The 14,951-nt window shown below is 40.6% G+C and overlaps 1 protein-coding gene across 1 annotated transcript; it reads left to right on the forward strand.

The window, feature by feature from the left end:
* The first annotated feature begins 540 nt into the window (after positions 1 to 540).
* ZNF227 (zinc finger protein 227) lies at positions 541 to 14,558 on the forward strand. The gene is made up of 6 exons (XM_068528084.1): positions 541 to 591; positions 3,349 to 3,422; positions 5,825 to 5,886; positions 7,255 to 7,381; positions 8,307 to 8,429; positions 12,072 to 14,558. The coding sequence occupies exons 3-6, from the start codon at positions 5,827 to 5,829 to the stop codon at positions 14,132 to 14,134; spliced, it is 2,373 nt and encodes a 790-aa protein (XP_068384185.1). The 5' UTR covers positions 541 to 591; positions 3,349 to 3,422; positions 5,825 to 5,826; the 3' UTR covers positions 14,135 to 14,558.
* Positions 14,559 to 14,951: the final 393 nt, after the last annotated feature.

The following is a 14,951-nucleotide window of genomic DNA, read 5'->3' on the forward strand; positions in this document are numbered from 1 at the left end:
AGGATGGAGAAGTCGCGGCCGCCGGCGGAGGCTGAGAGGTGGAGGGCGGAAGTGCGGCATCCTTCTGTTCTCCTCCCCCGCTTACCAAGCAGAGCTGCTACTTCTATCGGTACAATATATGGCGAGTTGTTGATTATCCGTGCGTCCTATTTTCCTCCTCTGTAAGGTAGCGGGAGAGACGGTCACTACTGGGTAGCGTTGTGATTAGAATCGAGTGAGGCCATACGTGTCAACAGCTTCGAACGCTGGTGGCACATAACGGGGTGGCTCTTGCTATTGATGCAGTTAATTTTCGCACGAGCGCCCTTTTGACTGGACGCCCCAGTGAAGGGAGAGAGCGAGGAGCGATGGCACGGCCCTTCTGTCATCCGTCGGGAGACAGCCCTTCCCGAGCTTTTCCCGAGCTTTTACTGATCTCGTTTTTTAGGAAGCACCGAGTCATCCCGCGCTAGTGCCTGGGGACGTCCCGCGGCAGTGTATCCGGCAGACGGATACAGTCGTGCTCTTCCACCACATCCTTTTCTTCGCCAGTCCTGAATTCGGAAACGGGAGGAAGGAAGGACCTCTTGGCTCCTCACAGCATAGCCCCAGGTACATACTACTGAAAGGTCTTTCTTGGTCCGTCATCTGTTTTCAGTTAATCAGGTTTCCTTCACTTAGTAAATTACCACTAGGAGAAAGATCAGTTGTCTGTTGACTACACCTGAGAATGTTTAATTGCTTGTTAATATGTACGTGTGTTTTTCTACCACACGTACATGTGTTTTTAAAATAAATAAACATTTTTTAAAATATAAAATGTTTTATTTACTTTAAAATATGTTTTAAAATATTTAAAAAAATTTTTATTGACGTATAGTTGATTTACAATGTTGTGTAAGTTTCTGCTGTACAGCAAAGTGACTCAGTTATATTCTTTTTCATATTTGTTTCCATTATGTTTATCACAGGATATTGAATATAGTTTCCTGTGCTCTACAGGAGGACCTTGTTGTTTATCCATCCTATATATAATAGTTTGCCTCTGTTAATCCCAAACTCCCAGTACTTCCCTCCCTCAGCCCCCTTCCCCTTGGCAACCACAAGCTGTTCTCTATGTCTGTGAGCCTGTTTCTGTTTCGTAGATAAGTTCATGTGTGTCGTGTTTTAGATTCCACATATAAGTGATATTGTATGGTATTTGTCTTTCTGACTTCGCTTAGTATTATAATCTCTAGGTCCATGCATGTTGCTGCAAATGGCATTATTTCATTCTTTTTAATGGTTGAGTAATATTCCATTGTATATATGTACCACATCTTCTTTATCCATTCATCTGTCAGTGGACATTTAGGTTGTTTCCATAAGCTTGGCTATTGTAAATAGTGCTGCTACTAACACTGGGGTGCATGTATCTTTTCGAATTATAGTTTTGTCTGTGTATATGCCCAGGAGTGGAATTGCTGGATCATATGGCAACTCTACTTTTAGTTTTTCGAGGAACCTCCATACTGTTTTCCATAGTGGCTGCACTAAATTACATTCCCCCCAACAATGTAAGAGGGTTCCCTCTTCTCCACACCCTCTCCAGCATTTATTATTTGTAGACTTTTTAATGATGGCCATTCTGACCATTGTGAGGTAGTACCTCATTGTAGTTTTGATTTGCATTTCTCTAATAATTAGCGATGATGAGCATCTTTTCACATGCCTATTGGCCATCTGTATGTCTCCTTTGGAGAAATGTCTATTTGGGTCTTCCGCATCTTTTTCGATTGGGTTGTTTGAGTTGTACAAGCTGTTCATATATTTTGGAAATTAAGCCCTTATCGAGTCCCATCATTTGCAAATATTTTCTCCCAGTCCGTAGGTTCTTTTCATTTTGTTTATGGTTTCCCTTGCTGTGCAAAAGCTTATAAACTTGATTAGGTCCCATTTGTTTATTTTTTTCTTTTATTTCTCTTGCCTTGGGAGACTGACCTAGGAAAACATTGGTATGATTTATGTCAGAGAATGTTTTGCCTATGTTCTCTTTTAAGAGTTTTATGGTGTCTTGTCTTATATTTAAGTTTTTAATCCATTTTGAGTTTATTTTTGTGTATGGTGTGAGGGTGTGTTCCAATAACTTCATTGATTTATGTAAAATTTTTTAAATATATTTTTAAATCATCATGCTTTACATTTCTTCCTTTTATTCTCTTTTATTGTCTTCAGTTCAGTTTATTCCTTTTATTTACCCTCAACTCATTTGAAAATTGTATGGTTTTGTATTTTAACTTTTAAAAACGATATCTGTCTCAGCAAATGCTAAATTTAATCAGCATGTATTCTCAGTCTGAAAATTATAGAAACTAAATAAAAATACACTTGAAATTTGATGATGGCTCCCTCGTACCACCTTTTTGTTTTTTTTTTTCACTGCAGGCTAGGTTATAGGTTTACTTTTTATTAAAACCACCCTCAAAATTTGTCATATTGTTCTAGGTTTTTTTTTTTCTTTTAACAAAGATATTACCAACATATTTACATGTTTCCTTACCATCTATTCTTTCAGGGTTCATTTAGTTGTAAATTTTCTTCTTTTTTTAATCAGCTAAAACGTCTTTCTTCCTCTCTCATATAAATAACCATTTAATTGAGCATAGAAGTCAAGATTCTCGATATTTTTTCTTCATTTTGGAAATATCATTCATATATTTTAGATCTCCATTCTGCTTCCCTGTTTCTGTCAGTCTAATTTTCATTTTTATTAGGTAAATTATATTTTCTTTCTGGGAGCTTTAAGGATTTTTGTTGTTGTTTTTAGTTAATTATTTATCCTTTGCCTTCCTGAGTTTCACTATCATTTGTTTAGGAGTATATGTATTTTTATTTATGCTGTTCAGAATTTCTATTTGTGAACTCAGCAGTTATCTCTTGAAATAAAACCTCTCTGTAGTTGCTTCCATTACCTTCTTACATTCCTATTAGACAAATGTTGGAGCCTCTCAATCTATCTTCCATGTTTCTTGATTTTTATTTTGTCTCTTTTTCTTTTCTGTGTGTTTTTCTTTTATCTCCATGCACATAGGATGAAAGGCTTTTACCAATAAGCCTTTTCTGGCTTCAGTGAAATAAATTGACCCAAAATGATACTTTTTTAGAAAACTAATACAAGTGTGAATAAAATAGTATTAACTGGGCAACAAATTATTAAATAAGGAGAAATTTTAAGTCAGAATCAGGGCTTTCAGAAAATACAGGTGACTTTCATAAGAGAGCAGTCATACACAAAATCCAGATGCCTTTCAGGTCTCTTTTGTTGTTATTGTTAGAAAACACATTTGCAAATACAGTTTATGATGCAAAGGATCATCTGCTTTTTTGCAGCTGCAAGAAAAAGGGACTCCTGTATTTTTAGAACTTTCCATCTACTCCTTGAATCCTTGGAACAACTCTATGAGGTGGGTATGGTTTACGAGGAGTGGCCAGGTTCATATCCTATCCTCGCTGTGCAGATGACTGAAGAGAGGCACAGAGAGGTTTTTTGTAATACCCCTATATTACACAGATGCGTAGTATCTTTTCCAGGGTTTAAACCTAGGGCTTTGACTCCAGAACTCTTTTTTTTAAACCCACATTGTTGTTACGTTGCCTTTCATTTCCTACCACCCCCAGGATCAGAAATCTTTTTTTTTTCTTTAGGTTTTATTTTCATTATTATTCTTTTTTTTTATTGAAGTATAGGTAATTTACAATGTTGTGTTAGTTTCAAGTGTACGGTAAAGTGATTCAGTTTTATATATATACATATACTTTTTCAGATTCTTTTCTACCATAGGTTATTATAAAGTACTGGGTATAGTTCCCTGTGCTATACAGTAGGTCCTTGTTGTTTATCTATTTTATATATAGTAGTGTCTATATGTTAATCCGAAACTCCAAATTTATTCCCCCTTCCTCCCCCCTCCCTTTTCCCCACCCACTATCCCCTTTGATAACCATGTTTGTTTTCTGTGTCTGTGAGTCTATTTCTGTTTTGTAAATAAGTTCATTTGTATCATTTTTTTTAGATTCCACATATAAGTGATATTATATGATATTTGTCTTTGTCGGGCTTACTTCACTTAGTATGATAATCTCTAAGCCCATCCATGTTGTTGAAAATGGCATTATTTCATTCTTTTTAATAGCTGAGTAATATTCCATTCCATACCACAACTTTATTCATTCATCTGTCGATGGACATTTAAGTTGCTTCCATGTCTTAGCTGTTGTAAATAGTGCTATGAACATTGGGGTGCATGTATCATTTTTTAAAAATTTTTATTGGAGTATAGTTGCTTTACAATGTTGTTAGTTTCTGCTGTACAGCAAAGTGAATCAGCCATACGTATACATATATTCCTTCTTTTTTAGGTTTCCTTCCCATTTAGGTCACCACAGTTCATTGAGTAGAGTTTCCTGTGCTGTACAGTAGGTTCTCGTTAGTTATCTCTTTTATACATAATAGTGTATATGTGTCAATCCGAATCTCCCAATTCATCCCACCCCCCCTTCCCCCCTTGGTATCCGTAAGTTTGTTCTCAACATGTGTCTCTATTTCTGCTTTGCAAATAAGTTCATCTGTACCATTTTTCTAGATTCCACATAGAAGCGATACTATACAATATTTGTTTTTCTCTTTCTGACTTACTTCACTCTGTATGACAGTCTAGATTTATCCACATCTCTGCAAATGGCACTCTTTCATTCCTTTTTATGGCAGAGTAATATTCCATTGTATACATGTACCACATGTTCTTTATCCATTCCTATGCTGATGGACATTTTTTTAAAAAATATTTATTTATTTATTTGCTTGCATGGGGTCTTAGTTGCAGCAGGCGGGCTCCTTAGTTGCGGCTCGCCGTCTCCTTAGTTGCAGCACATGGGCTCCTTAGTTGTGGCATGTGAACTCTTAGTTGCAGCATGCGTGTGGGATCTAGTTCCCTGACCAGGGATCGAACCGGGGCCCCCTGCATTAGGAGCACGGAGTCTTATCCACTGTGCCACCAGTGAAGTCCCATGTTTTATGTAATTTTTATTGGTCCGTTTTTTCTTATTACAAAAATAACTTATGAGCATTGTGCGTGTGTCTTTTTGAATTAGAGTTTTCTCTGGATATATGCCCAGGAGGAAGATTGCTGGATCCTATGGTAGCTCTATTTTTAGTTTTTTAAGGAACTTCCATACTGTTGTCCATAGTGGCTGTACCAGTTTACATTGGCACCAACAGTGGAGGAGGGTTCCCTTTTCTCCACACTCTCTCCAGCATTTATTATTTGTAGACTTTAATGATGGCCATTCTGACTGATGTGAGGTGATACCTCATTGTAGTTTTGATTTGCATTTCTTTAATAATTAGCAATGTTGAGCATCTCTTCATGTGCCTTTTGGCCATTTGTATGTCTTTTTTGGAGATGCCTATTTAGGTCTTCTGCCCATTTTTTGATTGGGTTGTTTGCTTTTTTGATATTAAGCTGTATAAGCTGTTTGTATATTTTGGAAATTAATCCCTTGTCAGTAGCATAATTTGCAAATATTTTCTCCCAGTCCATAGATTGTCTTTCCATTTTGTTTACGGTAGGATCAGAAGTCTTTATGGTAGGGAGACTGTGTTTGGTTGTGCCGGTTGTTCACTATCCAGTGGCCGCTGGCTGACGGTCCTGCTAGTAGCTGCAGTCTCCTCCAAGCTCTGCTTACCAAGCTGTATGTGAGCACCTGTGCCTGGGAGTATGAGTGCTCATGTGTAGTTTCTGCAAAGATCCACATGGGCTCCTGACAGCCCTGGCCTGCATCTCATGGCTTCTTTGTCCTTCCCCAGTTATGCCTTCTCAGGACTCTGACCTTCCCCGGAAGGAGCGGGAGAAAATGACCGAGTTTCAGGTAAGTAAGGCATTGCTTTCTGTCTCCTAAGGGATTTTATTTCTCAAAGATTGGACACACCTTTTTTCTCTTCCTTGGAAAGGTTAATGAACACGACACACCTTGAGTGCATGTTGTGTGCCAGACTGTGCGTTTTGTTTGGTTTATTTTATCATCTTTATTATTTCACAAAGCAATCTTTGAAAAATTGTGGAAATCTGAAATAGAGAAAAATAATTTACCCTACTACCCTGTTTACAAACTACCTCTTTTCACTTTCTCATATTCCTTTTCCCTCAAGCATTCACAGCTGTATATTTGCAATATTTGAGTTGATGGGATATACTTATAAACATTGCATAAAGGTTTAATATCTCTAATTCTTATTAAAATTAGTAAAATAAAGTAAGACCCAACTGGAATATGAGTAAAAGAAAGAATAGGAGCGTCACAATAATGGAAAGTAAATTTATGAAGAAAATAATTTAATAACTAAATGTGTACAAACGTTAATAAAAGCTTTCTATTTATTTATTTCACTTAGATTGTGGAAGATTTTCTTTTTTTATTAAAAAAGGACTTATGTCTTAATTTGGCCAGTCTAGAGATTCAGGAACATTTGTACTCCCTCATATGAAAGGTGAATTGGGAAAACCTTTTGAGAGGGAAATCTGCCATTATGCTTTCAAAAATTTTAAAGTGCAGTTGCTACTTCTTGGTTGAGATCTCTGTAAAAGGATCTTTACAGCAGATGATGATAAGTAAAAATCTGTAACTAATTGTGCTTTATTTGGATTGATTAAAGCTACATCATCAGTTCTAAGGAATACTATACTATGCAGTCACAAAATGGAATGAAAGAGATTTTAATGATACTGCTTGCTCAAATTTATTGAGCACTTCTTATGTGCCAGGCGCCATTGTAAGTGCTTTACATATGTTCACTCGTCTAATCCTTGCAAACACCTTGTGATTTAGACACCATTATAGAGAAGAGGAAATTGAGATAGTGAGAGGTAAAGGAATTTGCCCAGGGTCCTGTCATTAAAACCTTGAAATTTGAACTCACCCTGTGCCTTCACCAGCTGTGCATGTGGCAGCAGGTGGACACGGCTTGTGCCTCGAAAGCACAGATGGGGAGCTGTGTACCTGTCCTGGAGGGTTGCTCAAGGCCTGTGAACTTTGCAAATATTAAAAGCAGAGATAGAGTGGGACAGCAGGGAGGTGACATCACTGTCACTGAGAGGGGCAAGTGTTGGGACTGAAAACTGCCTGGAGTGCCTCCAAATCGGTAACCATTTTTTGGGTTAATCTTCTTTATCCTTCTTGATGCTGCCCTTCTTCCAGTGGAGGTTGTGAGATTGAGGTGACATGTGTTTGATGTCGTAGGAGGCGGTGACCTTCAAGGACGTGGCCGTGACCTTCACCGAGGAGGAGCTGGGGCTGCTGGACTCCGCCCAGAGGAAGCTGTACCAGGATGTGATGGTGGAGAACTTCCGGAACCTGGTCTCAGTGGGTGAGGACGGGCACTCTCTGACCCTGAACCTCAACTCTCTTGAGAGTGTCTGGTCCTCAGTTGTTCAAAGCTTTGGACCTTGTGAAGTGGTTCCCTGACCTTGAAGACACAAGTTTTTCCAATCCATAGGTTTTTCTGGTCCCTCTCTGCTCAGGCAAAATTCCGTCCGGGGTGATTTTGCCTCCTTGGGGACATTTGGCAATGTCTGGAGACAGTTTTGATTGTCACAGCTGAGGGAGGGGTGCTACTGGCATCTAGTGGCTAGCGGTGCTGTTAAACGTCCTACGATGCACAGGACCACCTTCCCCCACCACACAGAATTAGCCAGTCCAGAATATCAGTAGTGCCTCAGCTGAGAAACCCTGTTTTAGATGAACTATAAACGGGCAGCTTAGCTTCTATACTTTGTCTTTCGGATACTTTGGTGGATCATGGAGTCAACTTAGTTCATTGTACTGGCATTATTTTTTTTTTTTTTCAGTGAAATAGAATAAAATGGAATAAGAATAGAAACTGTCAGAGTTCCTTATCAAGACCCCCTCACATTGTAGCAAAAAGTGTGACCGTTTGCAGTAAGTGGTATGAGGGTGTAAGAAATATGATAAAAACAGACATTGGCTAAATCTAATTTTATCTATACATAGACACGAACTAGGTTGTGACCTCAATTTGTTTTTCTTTTTTTGATTGAAGTATAGTTGATTTACAATGTTGTGTTAGTTTCAGGTGTACAGCAAAATGATTCAATTATATATATATTCTTTTTCAGATTCTTTTCCCTTATAGGTTGTTACAGAATATTGAGTATAGTTCCCTGAATTTATTTCTTATTACAGTTTGCGATCACTTGAGGGTTATAGAACTTGGACAAAGATCTATTTTAGCTGTGTGTTCATCTTAAATATATATATCTGCCTTTTCATAGGACATCTTCCCTTCAAGCCAGATGTGGTGTCCCAGTTGGAGACAGAAGAAAAGCTTTGGATGATGGAGAGAGAAACCCAAAGAAACGGGCATTCCAGTGAGAACCGTAAAGCTGTTATTTCAGGTACCAGCTAATCTGCTTCTCTCCACGTCTGTAACGACCGCTCTTGTCCCCGTGCTGTCATCTCTTGCCTGGACTGTGACAGCTTCCTCCAAACTGGTCTCCATGCTTCCGCCCTTGCACTCCTGTAACCTTTTCTCCACATGGAAGCCAGACTGGTTCTTTAGAAAGCAAGTAAGATCATACTTTTCCTCTGTCCAAAACCCTCCCAAGGCCTCCCCTTTCACTCTGAGTCCTTGCAGTGGACTGCAGGGCCCTACCTGATCTGGCCTCCTCACCGAGTTCCTCTTTGATCACCCATCCTTTTACCCTTTCTTAGATCATTCATGCCATCCTGGCCCCTTTGGAATGTTCTCTTCTGTTTCCCAACCTTCGACTAGCTCTCTGCCTCAGTGTAGAGGCCCCCAGCCACTCCCTTACTCACTCAGGTCTTTGCTCAAATTTCATCTCATCAGACAGACCTTGTGTGTCTGCCCCATTTACAGTGCCATCCTCTCTCCATTCTCCGTGCCCTCACCCTGCCTTATTTTGTGTCCCAGCACTGATAACCTCCTGACCTCGTAACTTGTCTTTATTTACTTGTTCATCATCTGTCTTCCCTTGAAAGTAGGAATTTGGGCAATTGTATTTCCCGTCTCTACCCAAAGCCTCCGATGAGCCTTCTGCATAGTAGATGCTCAGTACATAATTGTTGAATGAAGATATTACTTTAAAAATTACTGTTATTTTGAGTAAAAGTGAGGAAGCTCTCCTCACAGCTCCTCCTGACCTATGACCCCAGCCTTCTTCATCTGTGAAGACCACCTCATCCTCTGGATCCCCAGCCATTGTTTCACTTTTCTCCCCAGCCTTTCAAGGCCCTCTGTTCTCCTGCCTTCGCTCAGATCCTCACTGTTTACTTCACTTTTTGACCTCCTCTTCCTTTCTCTCCTCTTCCTTCCCTTCTCTTTAATTTGCGTATTCCTCAGTCCTACCCATTTAAAAACATCAGATATTCCTAGGGAATGTAAATGTATATATTCTCCCTCTGCCTGAAAAACGAAGGAGAGAAGCTTATCTGCAAACATGATAGATTAGGCCCTGAATTCTGAGAGTGGTTAATGGATATAACCATCAGCTTTTGTCCGTCTCCCTTCTCATGTCTACATGTTGCTTCACGTTTGATGCATTCAGGAATATTACTGGAAAGGGTCTCATTCTCTTTTTCTTTCTTTTTTTTTTAAATTGAAGTGTAGATGATTTAAAATGTTGTGTTAGTTTCAGTGGGGTTCATTTTTATATGCAAACTGAACCTCAGGAATCATGATCCTACGTATTGTTACACTTCAGTTTTGTGTCATAGACCAAGTCTCTTTTAACAAATCTGGTAGCATTTTCTGCCACCCTTTCTCAAAGGTTTTTTTGACCTCTTCAGCATCCGCATGTTTCAGGATTTTGCAACCATGCTCCATGTACAAATACTACCTAAAATGTTCTTTATAGGTCACTGGAGTGCAAAATAAAGGGCTTGTTTTTGTAGGGGTTCTTTTTTTTTTTTTAATGTATTTATTTATTTTTGGCCGCATTGGGTCTTCGTTGCTGCGCATGGGCTTTCTCTAGTTGCGGCGAGCGGGGGCTACTCTTTGTTGCAGCGCGCGGGCTTCTCATTGCCGTAGCTTTTCCTGTTGTGGAGCACAGGCTATAGGCGCACGGGCTTCAGTAGTTGTGGCACGTGGGCTCAGTAGCTGTGGCTCACAGGCTCTAGAGCGCAGGCTCAGTAGTTGTGGCACACAGGCTTAGTTGCTCCACGGCATGTGGTATCTTCCCAGACCAGGGCTCAAATCCATGTCCCCTGCATTGGCAGATGGATTCTTAACCACTGCGCCACCAGGGAAGTCCCCCGTCTCCTTTTTATACGGACCCTTGTGACTTCTTTGGGCTCATCTCAAGATCCTTAATGTAATCAAATCTGAAGTCCCTTTTGCTGTGTACATTAACATGTTCGCAGGTTCCAGGGATTAGGGCATGGACAGCTTTAGGATGTTCAATTAGCCTACCATGCCCTGAAATGTGCACATACCTGTTGGAACGTGTTCAGTTTATATTATTTGAATGTAGCTTTCTATTTAAGCAAATTAATCATTCAGGACTTGGTACCCACTTTAAACATTTTAAGCCAGTGGCTTCCTTACGTTTTTAACTATGACCCTCAATAAGAAATATTTTACATCCTGACCAAGTATAAATGTAACATATGTGCATATTTATGTGTATGTCTACAGCTGAAACAAGCATTTTATATAGTGGTACCCTTACTGCTTGTGATATGCTTTTCATGTTATTTTTTTTCCACATAATTTCTTTTATTTTTATTTATTGTTTTAAATTTAATTTTTATTTTATATTGGATATAGTTGATTTACAATGTTGTGTTAGTTTCATGTGTACAGCAAAGTGGTTCAGTTATACATATACACATATCCATCCTTTTTCAGATTCTTTTCCCATATAGGTTATTACAGAATATTGAGGGTTTTTTCCCCCCCCCTTGGCCGCACCACGCAGCTTGTGGGATCTTAGTTCCCCAACTAAGGATCGAACCCGGCCCTGGCAGTGAAAGCGCTGAGTCCTTATCACTGGAGTGCCAGGGAATTCCCACTTCTTTTTCTTTGAAATGTCACAATGTATGGAATGGATTTCACAGTTCACGAGTATATGCCAGCAATTTGAGAAATTCTGTTACAGTGGGGGTGAAGCAATGAAGAAATCAAAGTGCTTGTTTTCCTCATGATTGTTACATCCTAGTTCGTCTAAATGGGCAGGAAAAAATTAGGAAATATGTAGTAAATCAAATAATAAGTGCCATGGGGGAAAAGAAAGCAGAGTAAGGCAGATGGGAAGAGTGGAAGGTGTGTTGGGGTGGGAGGAATTATTTTATACTGGGTGATAGGAAGGCCTCACCCAGTTGAGTGACATTTGAGCAGAGAGACCCGAAGGGAATGAGAGAAAAAGCAAGGTTCGCAGCTTCCTGGGCAAAAGCTTTCCAAGCTGAACATAACTCTCCCTCTCCTCCGTTCAGGGTTGCCTTTGAGAATCTGCTCTCTTTCTTCTCCTCCCAAGTTCTTTCTCAGCTGTCCAAGGTTAGTTTTCCCTTTCCCTCTTCTTTTTACAGAGACCAGAATCACTCCCAGGCTTAGAACAATGAATGTTATTATCCCAACCGCTTCCCAAATTTACTCTTAGAAGATCATTTCTACCAGGGCCTAAAATACTGTTTAATGCCTACAATCTGTGCTTTCCTAACCTAATTCAGTAGAAGCCCACTTGTCATAAGCCTGCTAAGGAACAGGTGATTAGGCTTTTAATTGACGTTGCTGTAGGTTAGAAGGTGGGTTGTCTTTGTTGCCCTGCAGCCATCCGATTCCAAACCTACAGGTCTTAAACTGTTAGACCTGTGGTTCTAAATGGGTCACATTACAGAAGAGTCTCTTGACCCTGTTCTTCGCTTCCACTTACACGAAAAAGCATAACAAAAGGATAAGTGGTGTGGTACAGACATGACCCTATCCCTGTTTTTTTAAGGCCTTATCCCTGAGTGTGAAATCCCGATGTTTCTGAACAAAGCATTTACTTGTCCTCACCTCTGAATATCGCTTTTTCTTTTAGGCAGAAAGAATCCCCATGAGGTGGAGACTCTTGGAAAAGTCGCATTAAAATACCTTTCATGTGAAGAGCCATCTTGCTGGCAAATCTGGAAACAGGTCGCAAGTGATTCAACGTGCTGTCTTCAGAGGAGGACTTCCCATTTCCTACAAGGTGATTCTCTTCAGGTTTCTGAAAATGAGAACCATATGATGAACCACAAAGGCGATAGTTCCAGTTACCTTGAAAATCAAGAGTTTTTGATTTTGAGAACCCAGGATTCCTGTGGGAATACGTATGTGAGTGAGTCAGGGAATCAGAGTAGAGGTAAGCAAACGAATGGGAAAAACAACCCACGTGTATGTGAAGCCTTCATGAAGAAATCACCCCTGAGTGATCCTGTTAAAACTGACACAGAACAGAAACCCTGCAAAGGAGAGACACCCTATCCCTGTAGAGAGTGTGGGAAAAGCTTCAGTGATAGCGAAGTGCTCCCAATTCATCCGAGGGTTCTCCTGGGAGAGAAATGCTCCCATCTGCAAAGCCATCAAAGAATTCACCCACGAGGGAAAGCCGATAAATGTCGTGAATCCGGCGATGGTTTCAGTAGGAACTCCTTTCATCCCCGTCAATCTAATCACACGGGAGAGAAGTCCTATAGGTGCGACAGTTGTGGCAAGGGATTCAGTAGCAGCACAGGCCTTATCATCCACTACAGGACACACACAGGGGAGAAGCCTTACAAATGCGAGGAGTGCGGTAAATGCTTTAGCCAAAGTTCAAATTTTCAGTGCCATCAGAGAGTCCACACCGAAGAGAAACCATACAAGTGCAACGAGTGCGGGAAGGGCTTCGGCTGGAGCGTTAACCTTCGTGTTCACCAGAGGGTCCACAGGGGTGAGAAACCCTATAAGTGTGAGGAGTGTGGGAAGGGCTTCACGCAGGCCGCGCATTATCACATACATCAGAGGGTCCACACCGGGGAGAAACCCTACAAATGCGATGTCTGTGGCAAGGGGTTCAGTCACAATTCCCCTTTGATATGCCACCGGAGGGTCCACACTGGAGAGAAACCTTACAGATGTGAGGCGTGCGGGAAGGGCTTCACCCGTAACACAGATCTTCACATCCACTTCCGTGTCCACACGGGAGAGAAACCCTACAAATGCAAGGAGTGCGGGAAGGGCTTCAGTCAGGCTTCCAATCTGCAAGTCCACCAGAACGTCCACACCGGGGAGAAACGATTCAAATGTGAGACGTGTGGGAAGGGCTTCAGTCAGTCATCAAAGCTTCAGACCCACCAGAGAGTCCACACAGGGGAAAAGCCCTACAGATGCGACATGTGCGGTAAGGACTTCAGTTACAGTTCAAATCTTAAACTGCACCAAGTCATTCACACTGGAGAAAAACCGTATAAATGTGAGGAGTGCGGGAAGGGCTTCAGTTGGAGATCAAACCTTCACGCTCATCAGAGAGTCCACTCAGGAGAGAAACCCTACAAATGTGAGGCATGTGATAAGAGCTTCAGTCAGGCCATAGATTTCCGGGTCCATCAGAGAGTCCACACGGGCGAGAAACCCTACAAGTGTAGTGTCTGTGGGAAGGGCTTCAGCCAGTCCTCTGGTCTTCAGTCCCATCAGAGGGTCCACACTGGGGAGAAGCCCTACAGATGCGACGTGTGTGGAAAGGGCTTTCGTTACAGTTCACAGTTTATATACCACCAGAGGGGCCACACTGGTGAAAAGCCTTACAAATGTGAGGAGTGTGGGAAAGCCTTCGGGCGGAGCCTGAATCTTCGCCATCACCAGAGGGTCCACACAGGAGAGAAACCCCACAAATGTGAGGAGTGTGGGAAGGCCTTCAGTCTCCCCTCCAATCTTAGAGTCCATCTGAGTGTTCACACTCGGGAGAAACTGTTTAAATGTGAGGAGTGTGGGAAGGGCTTCAGTCAGAGTTCTCGGCTTCAAGCCCACCAGAGGATCCACACAGGAGAAAAACCATACAAGTGTGACATATGTGGTAAGGACTTCAGTCACCGTTCACGGCTTACATACCATCAGAAAGTCCACACTGGCAAGAGTCTTTAAAAGTGAGAGGTCTGTTAATGACTTCAGTCAGGATGCACGTCTTCAAGGTTTTGGAGAGTCAATGCTGCTGATAAACTCTATGAAGTATTGAGAGTGGAAAGGGATTCCTTCAGATGGAATCTTCCCAGCAAATCCATTAAAATGGTGACATAGAACCATACATAGTAACGGGAGAAATAGGTTGTAACCCTCTTGGTAAGATCCACTTGATATAAATGATCTCTCAAAGTGAATATATGCCTAAAGACAGTGTGTGAAAAGGATATTTGCCGTATACTAACTCGTTTTTTTTGAGGGGGGATGTCAAGGAGGGCTTTGGGGTTATTTTTCCATCAACTTCCATTTTATACTTGTTTACAGTGACTGTTATTTTTACTAAAGCTGTAAAACTATGAAAAATGAAATGAATAAAATTACTAAAAATTTCCTGTAGCCAAGAATTTGTAATATGATTGCTTTATTTCGTATGATATATTGGATTAAAATTAAGGAATAGATCCCCAGAGATGAACCTTTGATCTTCAGAAGTAAATACGTATCTGCCACAGATGTATATAAAGGAATGTTCATTGCATTATTGTTTATAATAGCAAACAGAGAAATAATCAGTTGGGTTGCCAAAGTATTTTATGATTTACTTATCCAGTGCAAATTGTTGCTATGGATGTTGGAAGATGTCCAGAATACATTAACCTGGAAAAACACAAAGCATGGGATTTTTGTGTGATCTCATTAAAAAAGAAAAAAAAAAGTATTTATTTTTACTTATCTGTAAATGATGGGATTTTGCTTGACATAAATTTTTACATTTCTTTAA

Source organism: Eschrichtius robustus, chromosome 19, assembly GCF_028021215.1.
Source record: "Eschrichtius robustus isolate mEscRob2 chromosome 19, mEscRob2.pri, whole genome shotgun sequence".
Taxonomy (NCBI): domain Eukaryota; kingdom Metazoa; phylum Chordata; class Mammalia; order Artiodactyla; family Eschrichtiidae; genus Eschrichtius; species Eschrichtius robustus.